Here is a 16,835-nt window from a genome sequence, read left to right on the forward strand (position 1 = left end):
ATTTACTGATAATATCTGACAGTATGTGCATTGGCGGCACAGTGATTCAGTGGTTAGCATTGTCACCTGGTTCGAACCCTGGGGTGTGTGGAGTTTGCATGTTCTCCCCGTGTCAGCGTGGGTTTTCTCCAGGTACTCCAGCTTCCTCCCACAGTCCAAAGACATGCAGGTTAATTGGTGACTCTAAATTATCCACAAGTGTAAATCAGAGTGTGAATAGTTGTCTGTTTCTATGTGTCAGCCCTGTGATAGTCTGGTGACCTGTCCAGGGTGTACCCTGCCTCTCGCATAAAGTCAGCTGGGATAGGCTCCAGCCCCCCTGCGACCCAGAACAGGATAAGCAGTTACAGAAAATAAATGAGTATGTACATTCTCTTAATTTAGCCTGTTAGCATATTACTGATTACTTTACACACATCACATGGTCATGCCCACTCGTAAACACCTTTTCTTGTGATCTCATTAAAGATACGTTCAGTGTTACTTTGCTAAATTAAGTATCTTTTAATTAACATGAATTATTTATGGAGTTTTACACAAACAACAGTGCTGTCAAAAACAGTGACTGACATTATGAAACTTCAACAAGTGGAACACAGGAGGAGAGACTTCTAGCTCGCTGCCAGTCCGCAGGGATCTGACTGAACTTAAACATTTCTTGTCAACATACTGTGTTTAAAACAAGAACATTCTCACAGTGAATACCAACAACTTTGTCCCCAGACTGCATAATCATTTTTCCTTTGTCCTCCACTCCAACAAAATTATTGACTGAAATCGATCTAATAGGTGAACTCAGTAAAGGGTCATGTAGAAGTGTAAATCAAATGTACCAAAACCACTAAAACTGCAGCACTGTTGAAGACACTGATGAAAAAAGAAGCATTTTTCCCCAGGCAGTCCAGGTCTGCGTGGCCTCAGTCAAAGAGCTCATCAAGGATGCTGGCAGGGGTGTGACGTGTGGAAGGCTGCAGCACAAAAACAAGAAGAAGAAAATTAGAACTCAACAGGGATGCAGCCCTTAAAGGGTAACCTTTGTATTCTTTTTTAACCTGCACTCTATCTTCCCATGTTTTTGTGTCTAAGTGAATAATGGGAACGACAATAAATAAAATTGGTCCAGTAGTGAACAAGAGCACTGCAGCAGGCAGTGGCCAAACAGGCTGCAATGTAATGTTAACTGGAAACAAAAAGAATCTTGCTCTTCAGCAAACACGTCTCTGTAGGGATCCTTTCCATAATGTTGTCATAAATTTAAAAACAATCTGAGCCTGTCAGTGGCAAAAACAAACACTTATGAACATAAATTAATGGTGTATAAATGCCCCGAGTGGTAAAATTGCAGCCTACTTTGCAGATGCCAGCTGCAGCCCTCTTGTTCAGTTCTGGACCAACATCAAAAATTGTTCTTCCCATTAGTCATTCAGAAACAAAAAAATGGGTGAGGGTAAAAAAATATTGATGTCAGTCAAAGAAAACCGTACAAGCTGCATCAATATACCACTAGGGGCACTGTCCCAACTTCATGTCTCCCATCAGAAATATGAATTTATTAACGTCTAAGACTGTTGTGGTACTAGAATTGCTGCCATAATAAACCAGTCTGTTGCTCAGCTCCACAAATATTATATTTGCACATGATAACATTAGAAATATGATGTACCTTCACATGGGTTTATTCTAATAGTAGATGTAGTCCAAAATAGCAGCACAAAAGTGCATTATACGCTGCGACTTAAACTCATTACATATGCTTCAGAGAATGCTGTAAATATTAGGGGTGTAAAAGAACACATATTTGTTCTGAACGGTTCAGTAAGAGGCTTTCATTACAAACCAAACAATTTGTTAAACTATCCTATTACATTTGGAAAACAAGATATACAGGTTAAACTGTGTGAAACATAATGTTCTCAGTGCCACTGAGCTCAACAAGGCAGCCCACATGACAGAACAGGCTTTCTGTCTGCTAAGCTAGCTTGTTGCAATATGGTTAGTGGTGCCTTTTCAAGACCAGGAATAGAAGATCCGCCGATGAACTACAGGTCTAGCGTTTGGAGCCACTTTGGTTTTGCTGTGAATATGATGTCAATCAGTGTAACAAGAGGAAAACAAGGTGCAACACAAGCTGCAAGCTGACGTTATGCTAGTCTCAACTGATTCACACAGGCCAAAAGAGATCACTGCGGGGACAGGACATTTATAGCTGCAGATATGAGACCTGACTGTAGACTTTATGAACATGCGTAGCGTATTTGCGCTATGTTACAATTTTCCTTCACAAGCCCAGTTCAGCCAGACTGTAATTCCTGCTTTGTACAAAAATTATGTTAGTTTTAATACATTTAAGAATTAAAATACAAGGGAATTTCTCTGGCATTTCAGAAACAGAATTGTTTCTTTTGTTTGTATTTGTTTATGGCAACAATACTACATTTTATATTTTATAGGGAGCTGCTTTTGTTTTATATGCTGCAAAGAAGACACCCCAGATGCATCATTGTTCAATGTAAAAAAAAATAAACATCATAATTTATGATAGGTTTTTTTTTTTTTTTTTTTTTTAAAGATTTTTTTTTGGGCTTTTTAGCCTTTAATTGATAGGACAGACAAGTGTCAAGGGGAGAGAGAGAGGGAGTGACATGCAGCAAAGGGCCACAGGCTGGAGTCGAGCCCGGGCCACTGCAGCAACAGCCTTGTACATGGGGCGCCTGCTCTATCCACTAAGCCACCGGCGCCCCATAATTTATGATAGTTTTAATAAATAAATTGATTACAAATTTGCTGTATTGAAAACGTAACACCACTGTGTCGTATCAAACTGAAGCGTGAATTTTGTGAACTTTACATCCCTAGTAAACACCCAATTGATCTGAAGCTCACTCATTAATCATAAGGACAGTGTAGCTGATGTAAATGAGCAATTTGTTGTAAAATGGTATGACTAACATGCTCCAAGATTTCTGTTTACCAGTTTGTATGCAGATTCTTGCTCAGAGTCACTTTCGTAATCCTCAATCTGAGGCTCTTCTCTCTCTGCATCTTCATCCTCGATCAGAGACAGTCTGTGGAGAAAACACAGTTTGTTCTCATATAATAATACTGAGATCAGACAATTTTTGAGATACTTAAACAATTCTTCAGTCAGATCAGTCTTACAAGGTGAGGTGGGAGTTCAGGTTGTGCTGATCCACAGTGGGGCCAGACATGCTGGAGGAGAGCTGGCGTCGTCTGACAGGCTTCACCTTTCGCATGTGAGACCTGGTGAACAGCAGCAGGTAAATTACAGCAGCCATGAAGTCTTTACAGATTCTAGCTGGCTGGTAAAATGGGAAAAGCACCTCAGGAACCCTCCTTTCCTGTCATCTACATCCTGTATCTGCATCTATTTGAACGCTGAGTTATCAGATGAGGGAAAATAACTGTATATAAATTTATTTCAACCACAGGAAAATTCACCAAGACATCAAATGTCTCTGCAGCTGCAACATGTATCCAGAGGAATAAGCTCTTCCCTCTGCTGACCACAGTGGCTGGCTGAACCCAGCCATTAGCCCAGTAACACTGCATATAGTGTTCCTTCAGAGAACAGAGCAGAGGCTGACTCCTGGCTGGTACACAGACAGAAAGTAATTGGCCTTTGGCAATTTTCAGCATTTGACAGGTGCCTGGCAGTTATTTCCGAACCTCTGAAATTGAGATGGTAGATACTGCAAACGTGCTGATGATAAAACTCAACTCACCCCGAGGAGAACTCATCCTCTGACTCCGGCTCGGTTAAGCCACTGCCGATATCAGACTCTGCGGCTGTGGGTTTCCTGGAGGCCAGCTGCTTGGCTGGCTGTCTCTGGACGGTGGAGGTGAGGGCTGGCGTGTGCAGGCTGCTGTGGATGCTGCTGCTGTCCAACCAGGATCCTCTGACTGTGCTGGCCGCTGAGCCTGGAAGAAACACAAGTCAACTACAGAAGTACATTTCATGTGTTTAACAAACTACAGAGAAGATTCAGTCACATCGTCACTTGGTCCTGCACAGTCCAATGGATTCACACTGACAAGGAGAGGGGACTATTTCCAAAAAGAGCCAATTAGCAAGTGAACAAACAGCAAACTGGAAACTATTTTAACAAGTGATGAATCATTCAAGTCATTTAAATTCAACCTTCTCTGGTTCCAGCTTGTGAAATGTGAGCTTTTGCAGTTTTTCTCTGTTTTATATCATCATAAATTAAACATCTTAAAATCTGTGCTGTTGCTTAGACATAACGGGGAATTTAAAGATGTTAGTCTGAGCTTGGAGGAACTTGTGATTAGGTTTGAGTAACATTTGGGTTTTTTCTAATACTGGTGTTAAAATAATATAAAAAAAAGAGCACAAAGCCTAAGTCAACAACATTAAAGAACCGCTTTTTTAAACTGCAACGGCAAATCTGAATGTGACATTGAACTATATATTAACTCTTAATAGTTTAAAGTCTACCTAAATATATAATTATGAATAAAAACAAAACACTATTAAAGGATAACTTTGGCATTTTTCTACCTGGACCTTATTTCTCTGTGTAAATTGGTCAGAGAGACTGATAATCAATATTTGTCTCCCTAACTCGAGAGAGTCATTCCCCCAATAATTTGTTTAGGTGCGGCTAAGACTGTCACTACTACAAGAACAGCTGTTCCACCTTAACAGAGGCTTTCTTCACCTGCTAACTCTGAGGCTAAACCTCTTCACTTTAAGCAGCAGGTGGGAAGCAAGACACCGGAGCTTGTTTTGGGTCTTGAGGAGTTGTAGCGTTTGAGCCTTTCAACTGAGCCTAAACTGATCACGCATTGCACAACTTAATTTAATACTGTCTGCTCTGGTCGCCGCAGCCTCACTGTCACGTGTCACCATCACACACACGCCCTTCTCTCTTTTGACTGCACACATACTACACACATAATCTGGCATTGAAATGGGACACTGAAACCTGCACTATGATTCAGTCTGCTAGGTACTGGTCGTACAGGAACAGGTGCAATATAGGCACTGGGTTTTGGTACCCAATTCATTGGGGGAAAAAAGAAAGATTAATCATCAAAGAAAATAACCATTGCAGCCTTAATTATGTTGTACATGAGGGTTGGGAAACCTTCCTTTCACCAAATTAATATTAACTACAACAACTGTTCCTTTGCAGACCCTCATGTCTGACCCACCAGTAACTGACAATCCCTGCATAGTATACCTGTAACTATGCTGTGTAACCATACACAGTTATTTCTATAGTCTGTGTGTCCATCTCACCCTGAGCAGTGGTCCTCTTGCGTTTAGCCACAGGGGTATCATGTGAGGAAGCAGCATCACCTCCCTCCTCCTGTTCTCTGGCTTTAGAAGAGGTGCGCACCTCCAAGGAGCGCAGATACATTCTGACTGATGGACAGGAGAGGGCAGCACTGGGACACTCTGATTTCAGAAACGCAGCCCTGGGAGGCGACGACAGAGTGACAGAAAGGAGAGGACAAAGACTGAGAAACCTTTGTTAATATTTAGCAGTTCAGCTTTTTCCAGATTTGTGTAATTATTGAGTCAATCCATTACAATAAAACAAAGTGACATTTAAAGAATGAGAACATTATTCTCTCTGTTGGGAAAGCTTTTAATATCCACAAATCTTGATTTAATAGGCTGCAGCCCAGTTTTTGGAAAAGCAGATCTATTGATTTTGCTCAGTGTAAAGGTACTTGTACCATTAGCTCGTGGCCACTGGACAAGAAAACCTATCTCTCCTCTTTGAAGTGAAAAACTTGTTTTGCTTTGTGGTGGTCCTGGAATGATGCAAGCAAACGGACTGAGATGTAACATGTGGCAATGAAATCCTCTGAAACACCAGCACTAGATTCAGTTAAGGCAGACAGCATGACCACTGTTACTCGTTTGTGACGCTGGTATTGAAATACCGACGCTCAGGTGCAGAAGGACAGAAAGCATATGGTCACGTTTGAGTAAACATGTTTGAGCTCCCTCACAGCTGGGCGCGGTCCTTTTGCAGCAGCTTGAAACTGAACTCGCTGAGAATCTCCAGGAAGGCCACATTGGTGTGCTGCTCCTCTCCCTCCCGTGGGTCCCGAAATGCAAAACGTATACCGTTCCTAAAAGCAAAAACAACACACACATTAACTTGAACTTGAAAAACTAATTTATAATGGAAGGACCAGCTTTAGTGTGAAAGCACCCTTCAAGTGTGACGATTCATTACCAATTCTGAGTTGATTATCATGTAAGAGGAAAAGTATCTGTTGCTTTTAAATCTAATGAGCTCTAACTGCCCCTAGTGACTGAAGTACACGGGACACAGACACTTCACGACACATCTGCAGCAGCAGAGCGCATTCATTATAATCAACCGAAGCTGCTACACTGACCGTAGAAGCCGCACTTGCCTTCGCAGACATCACGCAGATCCTTTTTTATGTGGCTGGTCTATTTTTTTGTCTATACGGCAGCTCTGTGGCCCTCAAACAGGTAAAAACAATATAAAATGTGTAAAACACAAGTACAATCTTTTTAAAAACGATCCAAATGAATATCTCATTGTACCACAGTCAATGTGACGCAGCAGATTACTCTTGTGGGTGTTTTTACAATTCACATTAGAATAAATAAAACAAATCAATGCATCCTGTAGTTAAAATGATCCAGTTATTTAATTTAATACCAGTTAATATAGCCTGTATGCTTCAAAACCCTGCATAACCAACTGCATTATCGCTTGGCAAAACTTCTGTGCCCCATTTATTTTGGCTGGAAGAGGTGAAAAACTGCCCTCACAGCTGTAAGAAAGTAAAATAGCAAAATCAGAAGGGTTGACAGGTCTGGCCTGAATGTGTTTGTCAGAGTATGTGTGTGTTACTTACATGTGCAGGGCCACCAGAGGTTTGCGGACGCGGTGAAGATCAATGCCAAAGCTCATGGCAAGCCTCTTGGCCAAGTCTCTGATCTCACCCAGATCCTGCCTGCTGCGGTCCTCCGTAAGCATCTCAGAGAACAGCTGAGCACACGCAAACATGACTTTACATAAACATGTTACACACAAGGCAAGCCATTCAAACACTCCTATAGACATGGAAGAGGGCGCCGGTTTCAACTGCTGAGAGGTTTGCCACAGGAAACAATGAAGTGAATGAACAACTATAGAAAATGAATATATTCTGGGATTTACATGTTTTTTTTCCCCCATTTAAAAACACGGGAGGATGCACATGTGCCTCTGGGGGAGATTAATGGTCACAATGTAACGACATGGATACGTGTGGTCATTTTCAGCAGGTAGAAACAAAGGAAAACAACCTGAAAACCGTAAAACTGCCATTTTAGAAGACAATATACATGTAACATTCATCCTCCTATCAAAAAGTCGTTTAGATATAGCAACATGTTGATATGCTTCTGTCACTTGTAGGCAGCTGTTGTTTCCAGTGCAAAGATTTTTCCCTAACAGCACACAATATTTGAAGAAACAGATAAAATAATGAAAGGTGATATAACTCAAAAAGCACCACTAACATCAAATATTTAACTATCAAAAATTGCGATTACTGATTTTCAAACTACAAACACTGTTAAAAGGTATTTCGCGCATTCATTAAAAGTTCACACGACACAATGAAAACACTAAGACAGAGATAATTAGAGGCTGGTTACTGTCCTGTGAGTGCACACCTGCTGCAGACTCAGGCAGACAGTCTTGGCGCTCAGCACAGGACTGATGAGCTTGCTCTTGCTTACGGTCTCTTTAATGATGTCGCCGAAGTCTTTGAAGTACTGGAGAAAACCAGAAAAGACAAAAAAAGAACCACCTCAGTAATGCTCATTAGGGTATTTAATTAACAGCGCTGTCTAAATGTCACAAAATGTAAGAATAATCCACTTCCTTCCAGTCATTTGGGCTTCTTTTAACCACGATTCCCTCTGACTCATTCTCCGCACCTCGCTGCTTCTGAAACAGATTTTCTCACCATCCTCCACTCTCTTACACATCCTCTCCATTATTAATTTTTTATAAACTCATTTCCTGCATTCCTAATCCAATTTATTTCTCCAAAGAATGATGGTCCAACTACTTATTCATTTCTGAACTCACCAACTGAACTGTTAATTCATTTTGCTTACATTTGTAACCAATGTTGACACACAACCAGTCAATGAATATAGTGCTTAACGTGCATATATAATCAATCACTCACCAGCCACTTTATTAGGTACACCTGTTCAGCTGCTTGTTAACGCAAACAGCTAATAAGCCAATGACATGGCAGCAACTCAGTGCATTTAGGTGTGTAGACATGGTCAAGATGACCTGCTGAAGTTCAAACTGAGCATCAGAATGAGGAAGAAAGGTGACTTAAGGGACTCTGAACATGGCATGGTTGTTGATGCCAGACGGGCTGGTCTGAGTATTTCAGAAACACAACCATCTCTAGGGTTTACAGAGGATGGTCCGAAGAAGAGAAAATATCCAGCGAGCAGCAGTTCTCTGGGTGAAAATGCCTTGTTGATGCCAGAGGTCAGAGGAGAATGGCCAGACGGGTTCAAGATGATAGAAAGACAACAGTAACTCACATAACCACTGGTTACAACCAAGGTCTGCAGAAGACCATCTCTGAACCAACAACACGTCCAACCTTGAAGCAGATGGGCTACAGCAGCAGAAGACCACACCAGGTGCCACTCCTGTCAGCTAACAACAGGAAACTGAGGCTACAGTTCACACAGGCTCACCAAAACTGGACAATAGAAGATTGGAAAAACGTTGCCTGGTCTGATGAGTCTGGATTTCTGCTGCCACATTCAGATGGTAGGGTCAGAATTTGGTGTAAACAACATGAAAGCATGGATCCATCCTGCCTTGTATCAACGGTTCAGGCTGGTGGTGGTGGTGTAATGGTGTGGGGGATATTTTCTTGGCACACTTTGGGCCCCTTAGTACCAACTGAGCATGGTTTAAACACCACAGCCTACCTGAGTATTGTTGCTGACCGTGTCCATCCCTTTATGACCACAGTGTACCCATCTTCTGATGGCTACTTCCAGCAGGATAACGCACCATGTCACAAAGCTCAAATCATCTCAAACTGGTTTCTTGAACATGACAATGAGTTCACTGTACTCCAATGGCCTCCACAGTCACCAGATCTCAATCCAACAGAGCACCTTTGGGATGTGGTGGAACGGGAGATTCACATCATGGATGTGCAGCTGACAAATCCGCAGCAATTGTGTGATGTCATCATGTCAATATGGACCAAAATCTCTGAGGAATGTTTCCAGCACCTTGTTGAATCTGTGACACCAAGAATTAACACAGTTCTGAAGGCAAAAGGGGTCCAACCTGGTACTAGCAAGGTGTACCTAATAAAGTGGCTGAAAAGTATACAGTATATAACCTAATAATTAAAACTCTTAATTATATAATAATTAAAAGGGCCAGTTCACCCTAAAATCAAAAACTACATATTTTCCTCTTTTCTGTAGCGCCACTTACCAGTCTAGATTGTTTTGGTGTGACTTGTCAAGTGTTTAAGATATAAGCCGTAGAGATGTCTGCCTTCTCTCCAATATAATGGAACTAGATGGCACTCGGCTTGTGGTGCTCAAGGCGCCAAAAAAAAAAAAAAAAAAAAAATGCATTTAACAAAACTCAACAGAGATCACAACCTGGTTACTCAAGATAATCCACAGACCTTGTCATGAGCTGTTTCATGTAGGAACTATTCTTCTTTCTACTAAATTACACCCACCAACCATATCGTCGCACACTTTGAGCACCACAAGCTGAGTGCCATCTAGTTCCATTATATTGGAAAGAAGGCAGACATCTGTATGACTGATATCTCCAACACTCAGCAACTCAAACCAAAACAATCATGATTGATAAACAGCTACAGGTAAGAGGAAAAATGTGTATTTTTGTCTTTAGCATGAACTGTCCCTCTTCTCCATCTCCACCTTGCTGTAGTGCTTGAAGACGTCAGTGGCGGCGGTGAGGTCCAGCACCCCGTAGATGACCAGCTTACAGTAACCAGCCAGCTGGTTGCGCTTCCTCTGGAGAAGAGTTATCTTCATCTCCTCCTCACCCTCAACTATAGAAGAGAGTCAGGGTGGAGGAACAATAGAAGGGAGAGCATGAGTAACAGTAACAGACCAATAATTGCTTAAAAAAAATATAGACAGGAGAGGCAGGGAGAAAACTCTGAGGTGCTGATAAGACACAAGCAAAACAGAGCATCTGATGATAGGCTGGTATTTGGCTTGGGATTTGGCAGTTCATTGTGAAATACAGAAAGAAAAAGGTTTGTTATAGCAGCAGATTCTCAAAACAAGAGATCAAAAACTATGTCTGCAGGCATAAATGATGAGAGGGTCCCCTGGGAGAGATTTGGCAGAGTTAAAACTGAGCAGTTTGTTTCCAAAACACTGCACATCCATGAGGAAAACAAAATCAATTTCTGAACATCATCTCTCAGTAGCTTAAAAAAAGGAGAGGATGACAATCTGTTACAGGCTTGTCAACAAAGACTGAGAGCGCCTCTGGTAGGTACCACAGTTCATACAAATACTTCACCTGCAAAATGACCACTTGTATATCAGTAACTCGTCGCCTGTTACATTGAGTTTGTGAAGGAAACTTTGTTTTCCTTGCATGCATCCATGAAAAATGGAGAATCCAAAAAGAAGAACACTCCTCATGAATTGAAGCGAACAGGGTCCAAATTTAACACCAGCAGAACTATATCAAAACATCTGTTTACAAACTCTCACACAACTCGTGCAGTGTATTCTCATGTATCCGGTCGTACGATAAGTGCTTACTGTATATGTATTTTCACTAAAGCCTCACTATTTAAAACACGTCTGTACAGAAACAGTCTCACACATGGACATGCGTGTTTGAAATGCAATAGGTTATGATACTGCACAAACTGTATGAGTCTTTAAACAGATTTTTTTTATGGTTTTGCTGTTGTTAAATGAGGACCCTGTTTATTTCAATTCATAAAGACTGTTCTTTTTTTTCCTTTTTTGGATTCTTCGTTCAATGTGTAGGCATGGGAGAAAAACAAAGTTTTCTTAAATAGTACAAGATAAAGTGGTGACTGACTGATACGCAGATGGTCATTTTGTAGGTCAAGTATTCCTTTAAAAGAAGGTGTTATTCTTCATTCTGTGTTTTTAAAAATACCAATGAGTTCAGTATCTTCAGGGTCAGTGAAGACGTAGTCCAGGAGGAAAGCAGCCATCTCTGAGCGCAGGGAATCAGACGGCAGGTTGACCAGTGTTTGGAGGGCGGGTTCAGAGCGGACTGAACTCGCACTGTACAAGAGCAGCAAGTCGCACAACAGCTCAAATGCCTGTGGATGGAAGGACACAAGCTTTATTAGAATTAACTGTATCTGCAAGCTAAAATTCAGATATGTCTGCATGTCAAATCTGACAAAAGGTTTATTAGCTTGCCAACAATTCGGCACTTTGGTCAGTTTGTACTTTTTGTTTCACTGGGTAAAAGAGGAGCAACTAATCTCAAAGACAATAACATCTCCCTGCCCCTTGATAAATACTCTCCTCACATGGCTGGTTCACATATGATGGTTGTAATAAAGTTGTTACCTGATCTCTGATCTCAGCCTGGTTCACAGACAAACACGTCTGACAGACCCTGCAGAACGAACGCACCTCCCTCTTCAGCCTGTTCAACTCCCCCTGGAAGATGGTGATGGAGGGACAAAGGGCAGAGGTAAACAGATCACAGATCATTCATGGTTTTGTATTTTGTTGTGTAGAACAGAAACAAGGGGCAAAGCAGGATATTTTCATTCTCTGGACATTAAAGTGTAATTCAGCTTCCGTGTTTTAGTTGCTTATCAACCAACTGGGATTCGCAATGTAACAGAAAAGCAATTTTTAAAATGCAAAAGCTGTGATTTTAATGCTACACAGTCTAACCAAGATGGCTGGAAACATCCTGCCCTGTGGGCTTCTCGTGCACACACTCTGCTCAAAGCTCCACATGACATATGTGAATGACAGAAGATAAAGAAAACAACTTGTAGAACGCCACGTGCAAGCTTTGATGCTCTCAGTGCTTCTATGTGGAAAAGGTCAAAGCTGGCTTTAAAGGGATAGTTCACCCCAAAATCAAAAATACACGTTTCCACTTATCTTTTGATCAATGTAGACTGTTTTGGTATATGTTGCTGAGTGTTGGAGATATCAGCCGTAGAGATGTCTGCTTGCTCTCCAATCTAATGGAACTAGATAGCACTCAGCTTGTGGTGCTCAAAGCGCCAAAAAAATACATTTGAAAAACTTAAAAGCAATGTCTCTTTCCAGAAATCATGACACACTTACTCAAGATAATCCACAGACCTTGTGACCAGTCTAGTGTAGGAACTTTTTTTCTTTCTAGCAAACTACACCCACCAATTTTATCACTGCACAAAAGGAAGTGTATGAGAGGCTCGTAATCGTGAAAGCATGAGAACATTATGGCTTCTTCCTCGGCTGAGCTGAGATGCTAGCTAGCTCAGTGGTGCTGAATGAGGTAGCAGTAGATGCACACTTCCTTCTGCACAGTGATACAGGTGGTGAGTGTTGTTAGGTGAAAAGAAAATAGTTCCTACATGAAACTGCTCACAACAAGGTCTGTGGATTATCTTGAGTAACCAGGTCATGATTTCTGGAAAGAGATGTTGCTGTTGAGTTTTTCAAATATATTGTTTTGGCGCCTTGAGCAACACAAGCCGAGAAAAAATACGTTTTCAATTTTGGGGTGAGTTGTCTCTGTAAGTGCAATTCAAGTTTGTTTTGAGAGTAGCGTCGAGCCAGAGACTGATGGTGGATGAGCTCAGAGCTGACAGGTCTTGGTGTTTGGAGCACAGAAGGAATTAGTGGTAAAGCTGTAGTAGTAAATGTACCCTGGAGGTTTCAGTGTGTCCGAGAATGGATGCTGCAGCTCATAAAGACCACCTAAGTTCCTGTGTCTTGCTTCCCAACTGCTGGTTTAAGTGAAGTTTAGCGCTGAAGTGAGCATCAACATCGCTACCATGGTCCAGAAGCTGAAGCAGGACCGGTTAGCAGCACATTTACAATGAGGCTTTGAGTTATCTAAATATTTTAGAGTGGTAGAGCCACTACACTGTGACTGACAGGAGATCAGTGAGATTCATATTTATTTTTCAGTAACAAAAGTAAATCAGGTAAAGAAAAACTGCACACTAAACAAAATAACATTTGACTATTGCCCCACATTGTTCAGCCCTCGTAGTAGCATAGACAAAATAATCTGTGAGTAAAACACGCTGTGATTTCTCTGCAGCCTCTCATGAAACCTACATGCAGGAAGAGCCTCTCAAACTGTGCTGCTATAAACACACATAAATAGACAAGAGATGAAAATAACTTGAGACATGAAACACATTTGCATGTTGTCTCTCTGGAACTGTAGTTTACGTAAACACACAAATGGATGGATGACTAATGATGACGTGCTCAGTGTGCGTGAAAGAGTGAGAAAACAACAAGAGAAAGTGAAAATGAGCTTGAGAGAGAACAAGAGAGTGCAGACAGGACGAGACAGAACTAATACACGAAGAGAAACTAAGAAAACGTGTGAACCAGTTGGAAATAAATGTCTGAGTGTCATCGTGAGCTTGGATGCATATGAACAGATTGTTGTGGTAATTGCCTGCTGTCTGCGCAGCTGGTGCATTGTTGAAGAACATGGACAAGGAGAGCTCCACAAATACACAGGAAGGCCACCAACACGGCCACCGTGGGTTGGCTGTGATGTGATAGCCATCATCATGCAGGCCGTGTTACTGTGAGCAGGTAGACTGGCACTTCCAGGAGCCAAGTTAGCGTGTGACATCTCTTGGTGTGTGAGAGACTGAGAGAAGGTCAAGCTATTTCTACACATGCAATGAAGGACAAATGCAGTGTTGCAGAAAGAAAGTCAGATAAGCACCTCAGCTGGTGTGGAGTTGACTGCATTCACTTTAGCCCACATCAGGTAGAAAGCAGCACACTTCAGAGCCGACACCATGAGCTGAAATTATACAAGAGCAAAGAGATTTTGAAAACGTGGCCTGTGTACGACCCCTTAAACATTTTTTATGTTATTTTTCTTCAGCTGATCCATGCCTACACAAGACTAAATCAAATGAAGGATGAACTGGGATCAATGGGATTTTTCCACGGGATTTTTGGGCCTTTGGTGCTGTGTAAAAATACTAAGGCGACATGAAGAAGGACTTTGTAATGGCTTTATAGTGTGATCTCTGTGTAGAAAGTACGGCTGCCCCCTTTTAGTCGACTAAACGTCAGTTGACTGGAAAAGTCATTAGTCGGCAAGATTTCATTAAAAAAAAAAGTTAAACTCTTTTAGGAGCTGCACCTTGTCAAAATAAATAAAAAACCTACTGTATTTGACTGGACCATGTGGGAATTAATTTGAAAGGACAGACACAGGAAGTGGCCACGCTCAGCAGTCAGACAGGAGTCACACAGGGTTATTCCACAGGCTAGTTAATAACATGTCGGGCAGGAAATCCAAAGTGTGGGATCATTTTGAGAAGGTGAAGGATGAACCCAAGGTGATATGTAAACTCATCTTCATTGGTCGACTACAAACATGACGCATCATCTGAAACATGGAAGTAGCTACATGCCCATTAGCCCACAGCGTCATTAACANAGTGCACCAGGTAAAATAGCTATTCCAGCATTGGCTACAACTGCCTACATGACTAAACAACCCAAAAAAAGGAAGACAGAACTCGGTTCCCCGGAGGGAGGGGAAGGGTGAGGTGGGGCCGGGCCCAGCCAGAGGGCACAAGGGTCAGCCGTGGGAGAGGAGCCGAGGGCTCTCCGCGGAGAGCGAGAGCCGAGCCGAGGGAGTATGTGCGGATCGCAAGGGAGGGATGGGGCAGGCTGCTGCGCGGTGAGGGCGAGCGAGGCTCGGGAGTATGTGCGGGGCCGCGAGGGAGGGATGGGGCGGGCTGCTGCGCAGTGAGGGAGAGCCAAGGCTCCCAGAGAGGGAGAAATAGAACCAAGTAGGATAAAATACTCGCATGCTTGTCTGGTAGGAGGGGCTCAGGGCGGACACGAACGAAAACCTAACTCAGATGAAAAAAAATCAACCGTTTTCTGGCTTTCTACCTACTGCAGCTTTAATGAAGGTTCATTAGTACGGTTTTGTATTTCTCTGTAATGTAGCACAGTGTTAACAATGTTACTGATACTATTCTTTCTCACACCTTCAACTCAAACCATAATGTAATAATTAATATCGTAAACATGTGGGCGACTAGTCAACTAATGGGCCTAAATGATGACTATTGGTCAACTAGGAAAATCCTTAGTAAGGGGCAGCCCTAAATAACCCTCATGAAGGCAGAATTTATCACAGAACTTACGGTATTAGACCTGTAGTAGTTTTAGGTAGGTGTGCCTCATAAAGTGGCATCTGAATGTATGCTCATATAGTAGCATTTGTATTTCTCTGTAATGCAGCACAGTGTTAACAATGTTACTGATACTATTCTTTCACACACCTTCAACTCAAACCATTGTGTTGCCCCGCACAAAATATATCATTTAATAATTAAATTAATATCGTAAACATGTGGGCGACTAGTCGACTAATGGCTCTAAATGAGGACTGCTGGTCGGCTAGGAAAATTCTTAGTGGGGAACAGCCCTTGTAAAGAGGGCTACGGACTTCAAGAAGAAGTAACCAGAAGTGCTAAAATGCTAAATTAATTCCGTGTTTTAGGACTCATTCCTGCTCCACTCTATTTAGCCCAAACTAAAAATTTCTGTACTTCAGTTTTACAGTGTGGAGCAAATTCAGAAATGCTTAAGAGGTCAATTAAAAGGCAGTCAAACATGCCTTGTCTGAAAGGCAATTAATGCAATTTACTTAATATTGCAATACGATTTTCAGCTCCATGATGCATTTTGTGGTGTTTTTGAATTCTGTAGCAACATTCTGTGATGTTTTATTGCACCCCCGACTTTTTTTTATGATTGGAAAAATAAACCCTCTCAGATTTTTCAGGGAGATTGAAGCACCTTAAGCTAAGACCTCCATCATCACAACACTCCCCCTCAAAAATCAAAATGTGTGACTTTACGACACACACCTCCTTGTCAAGCTCTCTGGACTCCATCCTGCTCTTCAGAAGCTCAACACAGGAGTCAAACAGCTTCCAGCTTGTCGGGTCTTTGGCACTGGACAACACAAACAGCAAAGCAGACACACACACACACACACACTTCTGTGTTAGAAATAGCCTGAACCACTTTTGCTATGTGTATCATAAGATCAGAAACCGACCTGCTCAGGGCTGCAATCCTTTTCAAAGCAGTGGCTGCACTGTACACGTCATCTTCATCTGCAGTGCCCTGAGTACACAAGCACACACAGACTCTTGAGAGAACAGATGCTTACCGATCTGGATTTGTTGTTTGTTTTTCTACTAAAACAATATGCAGACTAAAAACAACTCGTTACCTGAAAATACATGCTTACATTTAACATCCTGACAGTGATTTATAAATTTTTTTCAAGTCTTTAGCTTATTTTTTTGGGGGCTTTTTTTGGTGTTCTGTAGCACAATCTTGTGTTTGCACAGTTTAATTATCAAGTGTAATGGATTACTTTAGGCTTTAAAACTAAAATCAATAATTTGGTACATTGGTGACATGAAGTGGCATTACAATATATTAGTCAAACTGAACAACATGCCAGAATGAGTAGTTTATATTGCTTATGTAGATATATACTAATATACTATAT

The 16,835-nt window shown here is 41.7% G+C and overlaps 1 protein-coding gene across 2 annotated transcripts in view; it reads right to left on the reverse strand.

The window, feature by feature from the left end:
• Nucleotides 1–379: 379 nt before the first annotated feature.
• LOC126388887 (cohesin subunit SA-2) overlaps nucleotides 380–16,835 on the reverse strand; it is a 36,264-nt gene continuing 19,808 nt past the window's right edge. Inside the window, exons 19-32 of one of the 2 annotated variants that reach the window (XM_050042240.1) lie at nucleotides 16,374–16,441; nucleotides 16,180–16,267; nucleotides 14,001–14,081; nucleotides 11,645–11,737; nucleotides 11,220–11,388; nucleotides 9,986–10,119; nucleotides 7,700–7,801; nucleotides 6,895–7,028; nucleotides 6,007–6,129; nucleotides 5,285–5,463; nucleotides 3,744–3,939; nucleotides 3,160–3,261; nucleotides 2,972–3,065; nucleotides 380–968 (exon numbers count right to left, since the gene is read on the reverse strand). In XM_050042240.1, the coding sequence (XP_049898197.1) occupies nucleotides 918–968; nucleotides 2,972–3,065; nucleotides 3,160–3,261; nucleotides 3,744–3,939; nucleotides 5,285–5,463; nucleotides 6,007–6,129; nucleotides 6,895–7,028; nucleotides 7,700–7,801; nucleotides 9,986–10,119; nucleotides 11,220–11,388; nucleotides 11,645–11,737; nucleotides 14,001–14,081; nucleotides 16,180–16,267; nucleotides 16,374–16,441 (1,614 nt within the window). In that variant the 3' untranslated portion in view covers nucleotides 380–917. The remainder of the gene's footprint in view (nucleotides 969–2,971; nucleotides 3,066–3,159; nucleotides 3,262–3,743; nucleotides 3,940–5,284; nucleotides 5,464–6,006; nucleotides 6,130–6,894; nucleotides 7,029–7,699; nucleotides 7,802–9,985; nucleotides 10,120–11,219; nucleotides 11,389–11,644; nucleotides 11,738–14,000; nucleotides 14,082–16,179; nucleotides 16,268–16,373; nucleotides 16,442–16,835) is intronic. The other variant, XM_050042241.1, reaches the window with a different exon arrangement.

This window comes from Epinephelus moara, chromosome 4 (genome assembly GCF_006386435.1).
Source record: "Epinephelus moara isolate mb chromosome 4, YSFRI_EMoa_1.0, whole genome shotgun sequence".
Classification (NCBI taxonomy): domain Eukaryota; kingdom Metazoa; phylum Chordata; class Actinopteri; order Perciformes; family Serranidae; genus Epinephelus; species Epinephelus moara.